Source organism: Agelaius phoeniceus, chromosome 1 (assembly GCF_051311805.1).
Source record: "Agelaius phoeniceus isolate bAgePho1 chromosome 1, bAgePho1.hap1, whole genome shotgun sequence".
Lineage (NCBI taxonomy): Eukaryota > Metazoa > Chordata > Aves > Passeriformes > Icteridae > Agelaius > Agelaius phoeniceus.
Window position 1 is genome coordinate 154,457,527 of NC_135265.1, and position 19,261 is coordinate 154,476,787.

At 41.7% G+C, this 19,261-nt stretch overlaps 1 protein-coding gene across 1 annotated transcript; it reads right to left on the reverse strand.

Moving 5' to 3' along the window:
- Positions 1–2,263: 2,263 nt before the first annotated feature.
- VPS28 (VPS28 subunit of ESCRT-I) lies at positions 2,264–19,211 on the reverse strand. The gene is given in 7 exon segments (XM_077174292.1): positions 2,264–2,421; positions 2,424–2,433; positions 15,673–15,778; positions 15,925–16,014; positions 18,176–18,213; positions 18,712–18,740; positions 18,859–19,211. Coding segments are annotated over 7 exon segments (645 nt in total). The 5' UTR covers positions 19,073–19,211.
- Positions 19,212–19,261: the final 50 nt, after the last annotated feature.

Here is a 19,261-nt window from a genome sequence, read left to right on the forward strand (position 1 = left end):
AATTGCCCAAATTTTCCCAAAATTCCCCATTTTTGGTGCTTACGGAGACGATGTCGGCGATGCAGCGATTGAGGGTCCCAAAGAAATCCCCAAAAATCACCAAAAAAAATCCAAAAAAAATCCAAAAAATCCCCCAAAATCCTCAAAAAAATCACAAAAAAATTCCAAAAAAATTCCCCAAAAATCACCAAAAAAAAATCACAAAAAAATTTTAAAAAATCCTCAATAATCTCCAAAAAAAATCACATAAAAATCAAAAAAAAATCCCCAAAAAATTCCCAAAAAATCACCAAAAAATCACCAAAAAATCCTAAATAATTCGCAAAAAATTCTCCAAAAATTACAAAAAATCCTCCAAAAAATCCAAAAAAATCACCAAAAAATCACCAAAAAATCACAAAAAAATCAAAAAAATCCCCAAAATTCCTCAAAAAAAATCCCCCAAAAATCACAAAAAAATCACAAAAAATCCCTGAAAAATCCTCAAAAAATCACAAATAAAATCCAACACGTGCCCCAAAAAATGCCCCAAAAATCACCAAAAAAATCACAAAAATCCTCAAAAAAACCCAAAAATCACCAAAAAAATCACAAAAAAATCCAAAAAATCCCTGAACAATCCTAAAAAAATCACAAATAAAATCAAAAAAATGCCCCAAAAAATTCCCAAAAAATCACAAAAAAAATCCAAAAAATCCCCAAAAATCCTCAAAAAAACCCCCAAAAATCACAAAAAAAAATTAAGAAATCCTCAAAAAAATCCCCCAAAAAAATCACAAAAAATCCAAAAAAATCACAAAAAATGCCCAAAAATCCATGAAAAATCACCAAAAAAATCCAAAAAATCCTCAAAAAATCACAAAAAAAATCACAAAAAATCCTCAAAAAAACCCAAAAAATCACCAAAAATCACCAAAAAAAATCCAAAAAATCCCCAAAATTCTCAAAAAACTCCCCCAAAAATCACAAAAAAAAATTAAGAAATCCTCAAAAAAATCCCCCAAAAAATCACAAAAAATCCAAAAAAATCACAAAAAAATCCCCAAAAAATCCATGAAAAATCACCAAAAAAATTCCAAAAAATCCCCAAAAAATCCCCAAACTCCCCAGATCATTCGACCACCCCAAAATTGCTGGAATTTGCCCAAATTTTCCCAAATTTTCCGGAAATTGCCCATTTTTGGTGCTTACAGAGACGATGTCGGCGATGCAGCGATTGAGGTTCCCAAAGAAATCCCCAAAAAATCCCAAAAAAATTTTAAAAAATCCCCAAAAAATCCTCAAAAAAATCACAAAAAAATTGAAAAAAAAATCCAAAAAATCACAAAATAAATCACCAAAAAAAATCAAAAATCCTCAAAAACCCTCAAAAAATCACAAAAAATTTCCAAGAAAAATCCAAAAAAAATCACAAAAAATCCCTGAAAAATCCTAAAAAAAAATCACAAATAAAATCCAAAAAGTGCCCCAAAAATTCCTTAAAAAATCACAAAAATCCTCAAAAAAACCCCAAAAAATCACCAAAAAAATCACAAAAAATTCCAAAAAATCCCCCAAAAATCACAAAAAATCCCCAAAAAATCCCCAAAAAATCCCCAAAAAATCCAAAAAAAACCCACAAAAAATCCCTGAAAAATTCTAAAAAAATCACAAATAAAATCCAAAAAGTGCCCCAAAAATTCCCAAAAAATCACAAAAAAATCCAAAAAAATCCCCCAAATGCCCCAAAAAATCACAAAAAATCCCTGAACTATCCTAAAAAAATCACAAATAAAATCCAAAAAATGCCCCAAAAAATTCCCAAAAATTCACAAAAAAAATCCAAAAAATCCCCAAAAATCCTCAAAAAAATCCCCCAAAAATCACAAAAAAAATTAAGAAATCCTCAAAAAATCCAAAAAAATCACAAAAAAATCCCCAAAAAATCACAAAAAATGCCCAAAAATCCATGAAAAATCACCAAAAAAAAATCCAAAAATCCTCAAAAAATCACCAAAAAAAATCACAAAAAATCCAAAAAATCCTCAAAAAAACCCAAAAAAATCACCAAAAAATCACCAAAAAAAATCCAAAAAATCCCCAAAATTCCTCAAAAAAATCCCCAAAAATCACAAAAAAAATCACAAAAATCCTCAAAAAACCCCAAAAAATCCTCAAAAAATCACAAAAAAATCCAAAAAAATCCCCAAAAAATCACAAAAAATCCATGAAAAATCACCAAAAAAATTCCAAAAAATCCCCAAAAAATCCCAAACTCCCCAGATCATTTGACCACCCCAAATTTTCCCAAATTTTCCCAAATTTTCCCAAAATTCCCGTTTTTGGTTCTTACAGAGACGATGTCGGCGATGCAGCGATTGAGGTTCCCTTTGTCGTCCTTGATGGTGATCGGGCGATCCTCACGGATCCTCTCCATGGCCAGGGACAATCCAGCTGAATTCCAAAAAATTCCAAAAAATTCCCAAAAATTCCAAAATTCCATCCCCAAAATTCCCAATTTTTTTCCGCTCCGCTTCTCAGTTTTCCTCAAAAAAATCACAAATTTCGCCCAAATTTCGCCCAATTTTCACCCAAAATCCCCAAAATTTCGCTCAAAATTCCCCAAATTCCAAAATTGTCAATCCCAGAATCCAAATTCCCAAATTCCCAAAATTCCACCCAAAATTCCCAAATTTTTTCCGCTCCGCTTCTTAAATTTCCCCAAAAAATCTCAAATTTCGCCCAAATTTTGCCCAAATTTTCCCCAATTTTCGCCCAAAATCCCCAAATTCCCAAAATTCCCAATCCAGAATCCCAAATTTCCAAAATTCCCCAAAATTCCCAAAATTCCCCAAAATTCCCCAATTTCACCCCAATTTTTTCTCTTCCCCTTTTCAACTTCAGTCAAGAAAATGCATCCAAAAGCCAAAAAACCCCAAAAATTCCCAGAATTTCACCCAAATTTCACCAAATTTCACCCAAAATCCCCCAAATTCCCAAAATTCCAATCCCAGAATCCCAAATTCCCAATTTCCACCCAAAAATTCCAAATTTCCATCCCCAAAATTCCCAAATTTTTTCTGCTCCGCTTCTCAATTTCCCTGCAAAAAATCACAAATTTCACTCGATTTTCACCCAATTTTCGCCCAAATTTCGCCCGATTTTCACCCAATTTTCACCCAAAATCCCCAAATTCTCAACATTCCCAATCCCAGAATCCCAAATTCCCAAATTTCCACCCCAAAATTCCCAAATTTTTTCCGCTCTGCCTCTCAAATTCTCTCCAAAAAATCTCAAATTTCGCTCGATTTTCACCCAAATTTCGCCCGATTTTCACCCAATTTTCGCCCAATTTTCACCCAAATTTCACCCAAAATTCCCAAAATTCCCAAATTTCCCAAAATTCCTGAATTCCCACCCGGAATTTGCGGCAGAAGTCGTCGATGTTGCCGATCTCCCCTCACCTGCACCTGCTTCCCACAAGCCCCAAAAACCCCAACAAATTCTCCAAAAAATCCCAAAATTTCACCCAAAATCCCCAAAATTCCCAAAATCCCAATCCCAGAATCCCAAATTCCCAAAATTCCCAATCCCAGAATCCCAAATTCCCAAAATTCCCAAAATTCCACCCCAAAATTCCCAAATTTTTTCCGCTCTGCTTTCCAGATTTCCTCAAAAAAATCACAAATTTTGCCCAATTTTGCCCAATTTTCGCCCAATTTTCACCCAAAATCCCCAAATTCCCAAAATTCTCAATCCCAGAATCCCAAATTCCCAAAATTCACCCAAAATTCCCAATTTCCACCCCAAAATTCCAAATTTTTCCGCTCCGCTTCTCAATTTCCCTGCAAAAAATCACAAATTTCGCTCGATTTTCGCCCAATTTTCACCCAATTTTCGCCCAAATTTCACCCGATTTTCGCCCAAAATCCCCCAAAATTTCACCCAAAATCCCCAAAATTCCCAAATTCCCAAAATTCGGGAATTCCCACCCGGAATTTGCGGCAGAAGTCGTCGATGTTGCCGATCTCCCCTCTCTGCACCTGCTTCCCACAACCCCAAAAACCCCAACAAATTCTCCAAAAATCCCAAAATTTCACCAAAATACCAAAATCCCCAAAATTCTCAATCCAGAACCCCAAATTCCAAAATTCTCAATCCCAGAATCCCAATTTCCCAAAATGCCCAAAAATCTCAGTCCCAGAATCCCAAATTCCCAAATTCCCCAAAATTCCATCCCCAAAATTCCCAAATTTTTCCTGCTCCACTTCTCAATTTCCTCAAAAAAATCACAAATTTTGCCCAAATTTTGCCCAAATTTCACCCAAATTTCACCCAAATTTCACCCAAATCCCCAAATTCCAATCCCAGAATCCCAAATTCCCAATTTCCACCAAAATTCCCAAATTTCCACCCCAAAATTCCCAAATTTTTTCCGCTGTGCTTCTCAATTTCCCTCAAAAAAATCACAAATTTCACCAAATTTTACCCAATTTTCGCCCAAATTTTACCCAAAATCCCCAAAATTTCACTCAAAATTCCCAAAATTCCCAATCCCAGAATCCTAATTCCCCAATTTCCACCCAAAATTCCCAAATTTCCATCCCAAAATTCCCAAATTTTTTCGCTCCCCTTCTCAAATTTCCTCAAAAAAATCACAAATTTCGCTCGATTTTCGCCCAATTTTCACCCAAATTTCACCCGATTTTCACCCAATTTTCGCCCAAAATCCCCCAAAATTTCACCCAAAATCCCCAAAATTCCCAAATTTCCAAAATTCCTGAATTCCCACCCGGAATTTGCGGCAGAAGTCGTCGATGTTGCCGATCTCCCCTCCCTGCACCTGCTTCCCACAACCCCAAAAACCCCAACAAAAATTCTCCAAAAAATCCAAAATTTCACCCAAAATCCCCAATCCCAGAATCCCAAATTCCCAAAATTCCCAAATTTCCCAATCCCAGAACCCCAAATTCCAAAATTCCCAAATTCCCAAATTCTCAATCCCAGAATCCCAAAATTCCCAAATTTTTTCCGCTCCGCTTCTCAATTTTCCTCAGAAAAATCACAAATTTTACCAAATTTTGCCCAATTTCACCCAAAAGCCCCAAAATTTCACTCAAAAACCCCAATTCCCAAAATTCCCAATCCCAGAATCCTAATTCCCCAATTTCCACCCAAAATTCCCAAATTTCCACCCAAAATTCCCAATTTTTTCCGCTTCTGCTTCTCAAATTCCCTCCAAAAAATCACAAATTTCGCTCAAAATTCACCCAATTTTCACCCAATTTTCACCCAAAATCCCCAATCCCAGCATCCCAATTTCCCAAATTCCAAAAATCTCAATCCAGAATCCAAAATTCCCAAAATTCCAAATTTCCACCCCAAAATTCCCAAAATTTTTTCCGCTGCACTTCTCAATTTCCCTCCAAAAATCTCACATTTTGCTCAATTTTCACCCAATTTTCGCCCAAATTTCACCCAAAATCCCCAAATTCCCAAAATTCCCAATCCCAGAATCCCAAATTCCCAAAATTCCACCCAAAAATTCCGAAAATTCCACCAAAATTCTCCCAAAATTCCCAATTTTTTCCGCTCCGCTTCTCAGTTTTCCTCAAAAAAATCTCAAATTTCGCCCAATTTTCACCCAAATTTCACCCAGAATCCCTCAAATTCCAATCCCAGAATCCCAAATTCCCAAAATTCCAACCAAAATTTCCCAAAATTCCACCCCAAAATTCCCAAATTTTTTCTTCTCCGCTTCTCAATTTCCCTGCAAAAAATCTCAAATTTCGCTCGATTTTCACCCAATTTTCGCCCAATTTTCACCCAAATTTCGCCCAAATTTCACCCAATATTCGCCCAAAATCCCCCAAATTCCCAAAATTCCCAATCCCTGAATCCCAAATTCCCAATTTCCACCAAAATTCCCAAAATTCCATCCCCAAAATTCCCAAATTTTTTCCGCTCTGCTTCTCAAATTCCCTCAAAAAATCTCAAATTTCGCTCAAATTTTGCCCAATTTTCGCCCAAATTTCACCCAAAAACCCCTCAAAAGTCCCCAAATTCCTTCAATTCCTAAAATTCCCAATCCCAGAATCCCAAATTCCCCAAATTCCCCAAAATCTCCCAAAATTCCATCCCAAAATTCCCAATTTCACCCCAAATTTTCTCTCTTCCGCTTCTCAACTTCAGGCAGAAAATCCTCAAAAAACCCCAAAATTTCACCCAAATTTCACCCAAATTTCACCAAATTCCCTGAAATTCCAATCCCAAAAGCCGAAATTTCCAATTTCACCCAAAAATTCCCAAAATTCCATCCCCAAAATTCCAAATTTTTTCCGCTGCGCTTCTCAATTCTCCTCCAAAAAATCACAAATTTCGCCCAAATTTCACCCAAATTTTGCCCAATTTTCACCCAAATCCCAAATTCCCAATCCCAGAATCCCAAATTCCCAATTTCCAACCAAAAATTCCCAAAATTCCACCCCAAAATTCCCAAATTTTTTCTTCTCCGCTTCTCATTTCCCTGCAAAAAATCACAAATTTCGCTCGATTTTCACCCAAATTTCACCCAATTTCGCCCAAAATCCCCCAAAATTTCACCCAAAATCCCAACATTCCAAATTTCCCAAAATTCCTGAATTCCCACCCGGAATTTGCGGCAGAAGTCGTCGATGTTGCCGATCTCCCCTCCTGCACCTGCTTCCCACAACCCCCAAAAACCCCAAAAAAATTCTCCAAAAAATCCAAAATTTCACCCAAAATTCCCAAATTTCCCAATCCCAGAATCCCAAATTCCCAAAATTCCCAATCCCAGAATCCCAAATTCCCAAAAATCCACCCAAAAATTCCCAAAATTCCCCAATTTCACCCCAAATTTTCCTTTTCCGCTTCTCAGCTTCAGGCAGAAATTCTCTTAAAAAGGCCTAAAAATTCCCAGAATTTCACCCAAATTTCACCCAAAAACCACTCAAAATTCCCAAAATTCCTTAAATTCTCAAAATTTCCTAATCCCAGAATCCAAAATTCCCAAATTCCCACCCAAAATTCCAAATTTTTTCCGCTCTGCTTCTCAATTTCCCTCATAAAAATCTCAAATTTTGCCCAATTTTCGCCCAAATTTCGCCGATTTTCGCCCAAAATCCCCTCAAAATTGACAAAATTCTTTCAATTCCCCAATTTCTCAATCCCAGAATCCCAAAATTCCCAAAATTCCACCCAAAATTCCCCAATTCCATCCCAAATTCCAAATTTTTTCCGCTCCGCTTCTCAATTCTCCTCCAAAAAATCTCAAATTTCGTCCAAATTTCACCCAAATTTTGCCCAATTTTCGCCCAAAATCCCCAAATTCCCAAAATTCTCAATCCCAAAATCCCAAATTTCCAATTTCAGCCAAAAATTCCCAAATTTCCCCCCAAAATTCCCCAATTTCACCCCAAATTTTTTCTCTTCCCCTTCTCAACTTCAGTCAAGAAAATGCACCCAAAAACCCAAAAAAACCCAAAAATTCCCAGAATTTCACCCAAATTTCACCCAAAATCCCTGAAATTCCAATCCCAGAATCCCAAATTCCAAAATCCCCAAAATTCCATCCCCAAAATTCCCAAATTTCTTCTGCTCTGCTTCTCAATTTCCCTCAAAAAAATCACAAATTTTGCCCAAATTTTGCCCAAATTTCACCCAAAATCCACCAAATTCCAATCCCACAAAACCAAATTCCCAAATTCCCAAATTTCCATCCCAAAATTCCCAAATTTTTTCCGCTCCGCTTCTCAATTTTCCTCATAAAAATCACAAATTTCGCCCAAATTTCGCCCAATTTTCACCCAAATTTTACCCAATTTTCGCCCAAAATCCCCAAATTCCCAACATTCCCAATCCCAGAATCCCAAATTCCCAAATTCCAACCAAAAATTCCCAAAATTCCCACAAAATTCCCCAATTTCACCCCCAATTTTTTCTCTTCCCCTTCTCAACTTCAGGCAGAAAATCCCTCAAAAAACCCCAAAATTTTCCAAAATTTCACCCAAAATCTCCCAAATTCCCAATCCCAGAATCCCAAATTCCCAAAATTCCCAAAATTCTCAATCCCAGAATCCCAAAATTCCAAAATTCCATCCCAAAAATCCCAAACTTTTTCCACTCCGCTTCTCAATTTCCCTCCAAAAAATCTCAGATTTTGCTCAATTTTTGCCCAAATTTTGCCAATTTTCGCCCAAATTTCACCCAAAATCCCTGAAATTCCAATCCAGAATCCCAAATCCCCAATTTCCACCCAAAAATTCCAAATTTCCACCCCAAAATTCCAAATTTTTTCTGCTCCACTTCTCAATTTTCCTCAAAAAAATCACAAATTTCGCCAATTTTCGCCCAAAATCCCCTCAAAATTCCCCACATTCCAAAGTTCCCCAAATTCCCAATCCCAGAATCCCAAATTCCCAATTTCCACCCAAAAATTCCCAAAATTCCACCCAAAATTCCCCAATTTCACCCCAAATTTTTCTCTTCCCCTTCTCAACTTCAGTCAAGAAAATGCATCCAAAAACCCCAAAATTTCACCCAAATTTCACCCAAATTTCACCAAAATCCCCCAAATCCCAAAAATCTCAAAAATCTCAATCCAGAATCCCAAATTCCATCCCAAAATTCCCAAATTTTTCCGCTCTGCTTCTCAATTTCCCTCAAAAAAATCACAAATTTCACCCAAATCTTGCCCAAATTTTACCCAAAATCCCCCAAAATTTCACTCAAAATGACCCAAATCCTCGAAATTCTAATTCCTGAATCCCAAATTCCAATTTCCACCAAAAATTCCCAAAATTCCCCCAAAATTCCCCAATTTCACCCCAATTTTTTCTCTTCCGTTTCTCACTTCAGTCAAGAAAATGCATCCAAAAACCCAAAATTTCACCCAAATTTCACCAAAACTCCCAAATTCCAATCCCAAAAGCCGAAATTTCCAATTTCACCCAAAAATTCCCAAAATTCCATCCCAAAATTCCAAATTTTTTTCCGCTCTGCTTCTCAAATTCCCTCAAAAAAATCTCAAATTTCACCCAAATTTCGCCCAATTTTCACCCAAAAGCCCCCAAAATTTCGCTCAAATCCCAAAATCCCCAAATTCCAATCCAGAATCCCAAATTCCCAATTTCCACCCAAAAATTCCCAAATTTCCACCCAAAATTCCCAAATTTTTTCCACTCCGCTTCTCAATTCTCCTCAAAAAAAATCACAAATTTTGCCCAAATTTCGTCTAAATTTTGGCCAAATTTTACCCAAATTTCACCCAAAATCCCCAAATTCCAATCCCAGAATCCCAAATCCCCAATTTCCACCCAAAATTCCCAAGTTTCCACCCAAAATTCCCAAATTTTTTCCGCTCTGCCTCTCAAATTCTCTCCAAAAAATCTCAAATTTCGCTTGATTTTCGCCCGATTTTCACCCAATTTTCGCCCAAATTTCACCCAAATTTCGCCCAATTTTCACCCAAAATCCCCCAAAATTCCACTCAACATCCCCAAAATTCCCAAAATTCCCAAATTTCCCAAAATTCCTGAATTCCCACCCGGAATTTGCGCAGAAGTCGTCGATGTTGCCGATCTCCCCTCCTGCACCTGCTTCCCACAACCCCCAAAAACCCCAAAAAAATTCTCCAAAAAATCCCAAAATTTCACCCAAAATCCCAAAATCCCCAAAATCCCCAATCCCAGAACCCAAATTCCCAAAATTCCTAAAATTCCCAATCCCAGAATCCCAAATCCCCAATTTCCACCCAAAATTCCCAAATTTCCACCCCAAAATTCCCCAATTTTTTCCGCTCTGCTTCTCAAATTCCCTCCAAAAAATCACAAATTTCACCCAAATTTTGCCCAATTTTCACCCAAATTTCACCCAAATCCCTGAAATTCCAATCCCAAAATCCAAAATTTCCAATTTCACCCAAAAATTCCCAAAATTCCCACCCAAAATTCCCAAATTTTTTCCGCTCCGCTTCTCAATTTCCCTCCAAAAAATCACAAATTTCGCTCAATTTTTGCCCAATTTTCGCCCAAATTTCACCCGATTTTCACCCAATTTTCGCCCAAAATCCCCCAAATTCCCAAAATTCCAATTTCCACCCAAAATTCCCAAATTTCCACCCCAAAATTCCCAAATTTTTTCCGCTCCGCTTCTCAATTTTCCTCATAAAAATCACAAATTTCGCCCAAATTTCGCCCAAATTTTGCCCAATTTTCGCCCAAAATCCCCAAATTCCCAAAATTCTCAATCCCAAAATCTGAAATTCCAATTTCCACCCAAAAATTCCCAAAATTCCATCCCCAAAATTCCCCAATTTCACCCCCAATTTTTTCTCTTCCGTTTCTCAACTTCAGTCAAGAAAATGCATCCAAAAACCCCAAAAAACCCCAAAAATTCCCAGAATTTCACCCAAATTTCACCCAAAATCCCTGAAATTCCCAAAATTCTCAATCCAGAATCCCAAATTCCCAAAATTCCACCCCAAAATTCCCAAATTTTTCCTGCTCCGCTTCTCAATTTCCCTCAAAAAAATCTCAAATTTCGCCAAATTTTGCCCAATTTTCACCCAATTTTCACCCAAAACCCCCTCAAAATTCCAAAATTCCCAAATTTCCCAAAATTGGGGAATTCCCACCCGGAATTTGCGGCAGAAGTCGTCGATGTTGCCGATCTCCCCTCCCTGCACCTGCTTCCCACAACCCCCAAAAACCCCAAAAAAATTCTCCAAAAAATCCCAAAATTTCACCCAAAATCCCAAAATTCCCAATCCCAGAATCCCAGCTTCCCAAAATGCCCAAAAATCTCAGTCCCAGAATCCCAAATTCCCAAATTTCCCAAAATTCCATCCCCCAAATTCCCAAATTTCTTCTGCTCCACTTCTCAATTTCCCTCAAAAAAATCACAAATTTTGCCCAAATTTGGCCCAAATTTCACCCAAATTTTGCCCAAAAACCCCTCAAAATTCCCCAAATTCCTTCAATTCCTAAAATTCCCAAGCCCAGAATCCCAAATTCCCAATTTCCACCCAAAAATTCCCAAAATTCCATCCCCAAAATTCCCCAATTTCACCCCAATTTTTTCTCTTCCCCTTCTCAACTTCAGTCAAGAAAATGCATCCAAAAACCCCCAAAAACCCCAAAAAATTCCCAGAATTTCACCCAAATTTCACCCAAAATCCCCCAAATCCCCAAAAATCTCAATCCCAGAATCCCAAATCCCCAAAATTCCATCCCAAAATTCCCAAATTTTTTCCGCTCTGCTTCTCAATTTTCCTCATAAAAATCACAAATTTCGCTCAATTTTCGCCCAATTTTTGCCTGATTTTCACCCAAATTTCACCCAATTTTCACCCAAAATTCCCAAATTTCCCAATCCCAGAATCCCAAAATTCCCAAATTTTTTCCGCTCCGCTTCTCAATTTCCCTCAAAAAAATCTCAAATTTCACCCAAATTTTACCCAAATTTTGCCCAATTTTCACCCAAAAACCCCCAAAATTTCGCTCAAAAACCCCAATTCCCAAAATTCCCAATCCCAGAATCCCAAATTTCCAAATTCCCCCCAAAATTCCCCCCAAAATTCCCCAATTTCACCCCCAATTTTTTCTCTTCCCCTTCTCAACTTCAGGCAGAAAATCCCTCAAAAAACCCCAAAATTTCACCCAAATTTCACCCAAATTTCGCCCAATTTTCACCCAAAATCCCCCAAATTCCCAAAATTTCCAATCCCTGAATCCTAATTCCCCAATTTCCACCCAAAATTCCCAAATTTCCATCCCCAAAATTCCCAAATTTTTTCCGCTCCGCTTCTCAATTCTCCTCCAAAAAATCACAAATTTCGCTCGATTTTCGCCCAATTTTCGCCCAAATTTCGCCTGATTTTCACCCGATTTTCACCCAATTTTCGCCCAAAACCCCCTCAAAATTCCCAAAATTCCCAAATTCCCCAAATTTCGGGAATTCCCACCCGGAATTTGCGGCAGAAGTCGTCGATGTTGCCGATCTCCCCTCCCTGCACCTGCTTCCCACAACCCCCAAAAACCCCAACAAATTCTCCAAAAAATCCCAAAATTTCACCCAAATTTCACCCAAAATCCCCAAAATTCCCAAAATTCCCAATCCCAGAATCCCAAATTCCCAAAATTCCATCCCCAAAATTCCCAAATTTTTTCCGCTCCGCTTCTCAATTTCCCTGCAAAAAATCACAAATTTCGCTCGATTTTCGCCCAATTTTCACCCAAATTTCACCCAATTTTCGCCCAATTTTCGCCCAAAACCCCCTCAAAATTCCCAAAATTCCCAAATTTCCCAAAATTCGGGAATTCCCACCCGGAATTTGCGGCAGAAGTCGTCGATGTTGCCGATCTCCCCTCCCTGCACCTGCTTCCCACAACCCCCAAAAACCCCAACACAAATTCTCCAAAAAATCCCAAAATTTCACCCAAAATCCCAAAATCCCCAAAATCCCCAATCCCAGAATCCCAAATTCCCAAAATTCCCAAAATTCTCAATCCCAGAATCCCAAAATTCCCAAATTTTTCCCACTCCGCTTCTCAATTTTCCTCAGAAAAATCACAAATTTCGCCCAAATTTTACCCAAATTTTGCCCAATTTTCACCCAAAAACCCCCAAAATTTCGCTCAAAAACCCCAATTCCCAAAATTCCCAATCCCAGAATCCCAAATTCCCAAAATTTCAGCCAAAAATTCCCAAAATTCCCCAATTTCACCCCCAATTTTTCTCTTCCGCTTCTCAACTTCAGTCAGAAAATGCATCCAAAAACCCCAAAAAACCCCAAAAAACTCCCAAAAATTCCCAGAATTTCACCCAAATTTCACCCAAAATCCCCCAAATTCCCAAAATTCCCAAAAATCTCAATCCCAGAATCCCAAAATTCCCAAATTTTTTCCGCTCTGCTTCTCAAATTCCCTCCAAAAAATCACAAATTTTGCTCAGATTTCACCCAAATTTCGCCCAAAATCCCCCAAAATTTCACTCAAAATTCCCAAAATCCCAAAAATTCTCAATCTCAGAATCCCAAATTCCCAAAGTTCCACCCAAAATTCCCCAATTTCACCCCCAAATTTTCCTTTTCCGCTTCTCAACTTCAGGCAGAAATTCTCTTAAAAAGGCCTAAAAATTCCCAGAATTTCACCCAAATTTCACCCAAAAACCACTCAAAATTCCCAAAATTCCTTAAATTCTCAAAATTTCCTAATCCCAGAATCCCAAATTCCCAAAATTCCACCCCAAAATTCCCAAATTTTTTCTGCTGCACTTCTCAAATTTCCTCCCAAAAATCACAAATTTCGCTCAAATTTCACCCAAATTTTGCCCAAATTTTTGTCCAAATTTCGCCCAAAATCCCCAAATTCTCAACATTCCCAATCCCAGAATCCCAAATTCCCAACATTCCACCCAAAAATTCCCAAAATTCCCCCCAAAATTCCCCAATTTCACCCCCAATTTTTTCTCTTCCGCTTCTCAACTTCAGTCAAGAAAATCCCTCAAAAACCCCAAAAATTCCCAGAATTTCACCCAAATTCCCAATCCCAGAATCCCAAATTCCCAAAATTCCCAAAATTCTCAATCCCAGAATCCCAAATTCCCAAATTTCCACCCCAAAATTCCCAAATTTTTTCCGCTCCGCTTCTCAATTTCCCTCAAAAAAATCTCAAATTTCGCCCAAATTTTGCCCAAATTTTGCCCAATTTTCGCCCAATTTTTACCCAAAATCCCCCAAATTCCCAAAATTCCCAATCCCAGAATCCCAAATTCCCCAAATTCCCCCAAAATTCCCCCAAAATTCCCCAATTTCACCCCAAATTTTTTCTCTTCCGCTTCTCAACTTCAGGCAGAAAATCCCTCAAAAAACCCCAAAATTTCACCCAAATTTCACCCAAATTTTACCAAAATCCCCAAAATTCCCAGTCCCAGAATCCCAAATTCCCAATTTCCAACCAAAAATTCCCAAAACTCCACCCCAAAATTCCCAAATTTTTTCCGCTCTGCTTCTCAATTTTCCTCAGAAAAATCACAAATTTCGCCCAAATTTTACCCAAATTTTGCCCAATTTTCACCCAAAAACCCCCAAAATTTCGCTCAAAAACCCCAATTCCCAAAATTCCCAATCCCAGAATCCCAAATTCCCAAAATTCCACCCAAAAATTCCCAAAATTCCCCAATTTCACCCCAAATTTTTCTCTTCCCCTTCTCAACTTCAGTCAAGAAAATGCATCCAAAAACCCAAAAAAACCCAAAAATTCCCAGAATTTCACCCAAATTTCACCCAAAATCCCCCAAATTCCCAAAAATCTCAATCCCAGAATCCCAAATTCCCAAATTTCCACCCCAAAATTCCCAAATTTTTTCCGTTCCGCTTCTCAAATTTCCTCAAAAAAATCTCAAATTTCGCTCGATTTTCGCCCAATTTTCACCCAAATTTCACCCAAGTTTCGCCCAAAATGCCCCAAAATTTCACCCAAAATTCCCAAAATTCCCAAATTTCCCAAAATTCGGGAATTCCCACCCGGAATTTGCGGCAGAAGTCGTCGATGTTGCCGATCTCCCCTCCCTGCACCTGCTTCCCACAACCCCCAAAAACCCCAACACAAATTCTCCAAAAAATCCCAAAATTTCACCCAAAATCCCAAAATTCCCCAAATCCCCAATCCCAGAACCCCAAATTCCCAAAATCCCCAATCCCAGAATCCCAAATCCCCAAAATTCCACCCAAAAATTCCCAAAATTCCCCAATTTCACCCCCAAATTTTCCTTTTCCGCTTCTCAACTTCAGGCAGAAATTCTCTTAAAAAGGCCTAAAAATTCCCAGAATTTCACCCAAATTTCACCCAAAAACCACTCAAAATTCCCAAAATTCCTTAAATTCTCAAAATTTCCTAATCCCAGAATCCCAAATTCCCAAAATTCCACCCCAAAATTCCCAAATTTTTCCTGCTCCACTTCTCAATTTCCCTCAAAAAAATCTCAAATTTCGCTCGATTTTCACCCAATTTTCACCCAAATTTCACCCAATTTTCACCCAATTTTCACCCAAAATCCCCCAAATTCCCAAAATTCCCAATCCCTGAATCCCAAATTCCCAAATTCCAACCAAAAATTCCCAAAATTCCACCCCAAAATTCCCAAATTTTTTCCGCTCTGCTTCTCAATTTCCCTCCAAAAAAATCACAAATTTCGCTCAATTTTTGCCCAATTTTCGCCCAAATTTCACCCGATTTTCACCCAATTTTCGCCCAAAATTCCCAAATTTCCCAAAATTGGGGAATTCCCACCCGGAATTTGCGGCAGAAGTCGTCGATGTTGCCGATCTCCCCTCCCTGCACCTGCTTCCCACAACCCCCAAAAACCCCAACAAATTCTCCAAAAAATCCCAAAATTTCACCCAAATTTCACCCAAATTTCACCCAAAATCCCCCAAATTCCAATCCCAGAATCCCAAATCCCCAATTTCCACCCAAAATTCCCAAAATTCCACCCCAAAAATCCCAAATTTTTTCCGCTCCGCTTCTCAAATTCTCTCCAAAAAATCTCAAATTTCGCTCGATTTTCGCTCGATTTTCGCCCGATTTTCACCCAATTTTCGCCCAAATTTCACCCAATTTTCGCCCAAAATCCCCAAAATTCCCAAATTTCCCAAAATTCGGGAATTCCCACCCGGAATTTGCGGCAGAAGTCGTCGATGTTGCCGATCTCCCCTCCCTGCACCTGCTTCAGCGCCGCCTTGAACTGCACCAGCAGCCGCGAGCACGCCGCCGTGTACCTGGGAATTCCCGAATTTTCCCGGAATTTTCCCCGATTTTCCCGGGGTTTTTTTTGGGATTTTGGGTTTTTCAGGGGTCTCGGGGGTCGCAGGGAATTTTTTGGGGTTTTTTTTGGGGTTTTTTTGGGGGTTTTTGGGTCACTCACTCGTTGGGAGTGACGCAGTCTTTGATGTAGGCTTTCTCCAGGGCCTGCAGCGTCTTCACCACCGCAAAGAGCTCGGCCATGTTGTCGTACCTGGGATACTGGGAGTGACTGGGATATACTGGGAGGGACTGGGAGGGACTGGGAGGGGATTGGGATACACTGGGATGGACTGGGAGGGGGTTGGGAGGGACTGGGAGAGACTGGGATTAACAGGGATGGGACTGGGAGTGGATTGGGATGGATTGGAAGGGACTGGGATGGGACTGGGAGGGGACTGGGATATACTGGGATGGACTGGGATGTACTGGGAGGGGATTGGGATGGACTGGGATGGTAGTGAGAGGGACTGGGATGGACTGGGAGGGGATTGGGAGGGACTGGGATGGACTGGGAGTGACTGGGAGGGACTGGGAGGGTATTGGGATACACTGGGAGGGACTGGGAGGGACTGGGAGGGACTGGGATGGGATTGGGAGGGAGTGGGAGGGGATTGGGATGAACTGGGAGGGACTGGGAGAGGACTGGGATGGACTGGGATTAACAGGGATGGGATAATGGGGGATTGGGATGGACTGGGATTAACTGGGATACACTGGGAGGGACTGGGATTAACTGGGATTAACAGGCATGGGACTGGGATGGGGTAATGGGAAACTGGGAGGGACTGGGAGGGCACTGGGAGAGGACTGGGATGAACTGGGATGGGTTAATGGGATACTGGGGGGGGATTGGAATGGATTGGGAGGGACTGGGAGGGGATTGGGATACACTGGGACGGACTGGGAGGGACTGGGATGGGACTGGGAGGGGATTGGGAGGGACTGGGATGAGATAATGGGGGACTGGGATGGGAGTGAGAGGGACTGGGATATACTGGGATTAACAGGGATGGGACTGGGATGGGGTAATGGGGGACTGGGATGGACTGGGAGGGACTGGGAGGGACTGGGCGAGACTGGGATGGGGTAATGGGGGACTGGGAGGGACTGGGATTAACTGGGATTAACAGGGAGGGTATTGGGAGGAACTGGGATGGGAGTCAGAGGGACTGGGAGGGACTGGGGTATACTGGGATTAACAGGGATGGGGTAATGGGGAACTGGGAGGGACTGGGAGGGGCTGGGAGGGACTGGGATGGGGATTGGGAGGGATTGGGATGGGGTAATGGGAAACTGGGAGGGACTGGGATGTACTGGGATGGACTGGGAGGGGACTGGGATGAACTGGGATGGGACTGGGAGGGGATTGGGATGGACTGGGAGGGACTGGGATGGACTGGGAGGGACTGGGATGGACTGGGATTAACAGGCATGGGACTGGGATGGGGTAATGGGGAACTGGGAGGGACTGGGAGGGGATTGGGAGGGGACTGGGATGGACTGGGATGGACTGGGAGGAGATTGGGATGGATTGGGATGGGATAATGGGGTACTGGGAGGGACTGGGATTAACTGGGATTAACAGGGATGGGACTGGGGTGGGAGTGGGAGGGACTGGGATGGAATTGGGATACACTGGGAGGGACTGGGACGGACTGGGAGGGGACTGGGATACACTGGGAGGGACTGGGATATACTGGGAGGGGATTGGGATACACTGGGAGGGACTGGGATTAACAGGGATGGGACTGGGAGGGGATTGGGACGGACTGGGAGGGACTGGGATGTGGTAATGGGGGACTGGGAGGGACTGGAATGGGACTTGGATGAACTGGGATTAACTGGGAGGGACTGGGATATACTGGGATGGGACTGGGAGGGACTGGGATTGACTGGGATTGACTGGGATTGGGTAATGGGGAACTGGGAGGGACTGGGACGGACTGGGATGGGACTGGGAGGGCACTGGGATATACTGGGATTAACTGGGAGGGACTAAGAGGGGATTGGGATGGACTGGGATGGACTGGGATGGGATAATGTCATACTGGGAGGGACTGGGAGGGACTGGGATATACTGGGAGAGACTGGGATGGGATTGGAATGGATTTGAATGGACTGGGATATACTGGGAGGGACTGGGATGGGACTGGGATTAACTGGGAAGGCACTGGGATGAACTAGCAGTGTACTGGGATGGGATTGAAATAGATTTGGAGGGACTGGGATGAACTGGGATGGACTGGGACAAACTGGGACGAACTGGGATTAATCCCAACTCCAACCCCCTCCATCTCCATCCCAAAATTCCCAAAAAAATCCCCAAAAATGTCCCAAAAATTCCCCAAAATTCCCGGCATTCCCTCACTCACTTCTCGCGTTCCCGGGCGTTCTTGTAGAGCTTCACCTCCTGTAGGGAGAGGAGACGGAAAATTCCCCAAAATTCCCAAAATTCCCGAAAAAAACCCCAAAATTCCCCAAATTTCCAGGGCTCATTCCCGGCTATTTTCGGACATCCTCGGGCATTTCCGACAATTTTCGGGCATTTCCGACAATTTCCGGATATCTCCGACCATCTTCGGACATTTCCGGACACCCCCGGCCACTTCGGCTATTTCCGGACATTTCCGGACACCCCCGGCCACTTCGGCTATTTCCGGACACCCCCGGCCACTTCGGCTATTTCCGGACATTTCCGGACATTTCCGACCATCTTCGGACACTTCCGGACACCCCCGGCCACTTCGGCTATTTCCGGACATTTCCGACCATCTTCGGACATTTCCGGACACCCCCGGCCACTTCGGCTATTTCCGGACATTCCGGACATTTCCGACCATCTCCGGAAACTCCCGGACATTTCCCGACTATTTCCGACCATTTCCGGACATTCCCGAGCCGCACTCACCTCATAAAGCTCCGGTTTATTCCCGGGCGCTGCCGTGAAGGAAGGAAAGGGTTAAAAAGCGGAAACACCGGGAATCCCATCCCGGGAATTCCGGGATGATCCCGGCGATCTCATCCCGGGAATTTCGGGATCGTTCCCCGCTCTCACCGCCCATCCCGGCCGGGCCCGCGATGCCGTGGAACATCCCCGGCTGAGCCTGGAGAGCTCTGGGCCCCCTCCTCGATCCCGATACCGATCCCGGTAATCCCAATAATTCCGACAATTCCGATGATCCCGGATCGGTCCTGGCGGCTCCGCGGCGCTTTCGCTTCTTTCCGTAAACACTCCCACTTGTCCCTCCTATTCCGGCAAATCTCGGCATTCCATTGGCTCAATCACGCATCGACTCTGGTTTTGTGCTCGCTGATTGGCTTTTGAAACTGTCGATCATACGGGTTGCCAAGCGACGTCGCCATGTTTTCCCTTTCTATGGCGGCAAAGTATGAGGGGCTTCACTGCATCTTTCCCTTCCCACAATGCCTTTCTCTAATTTATCCCTCCCATTCCGACA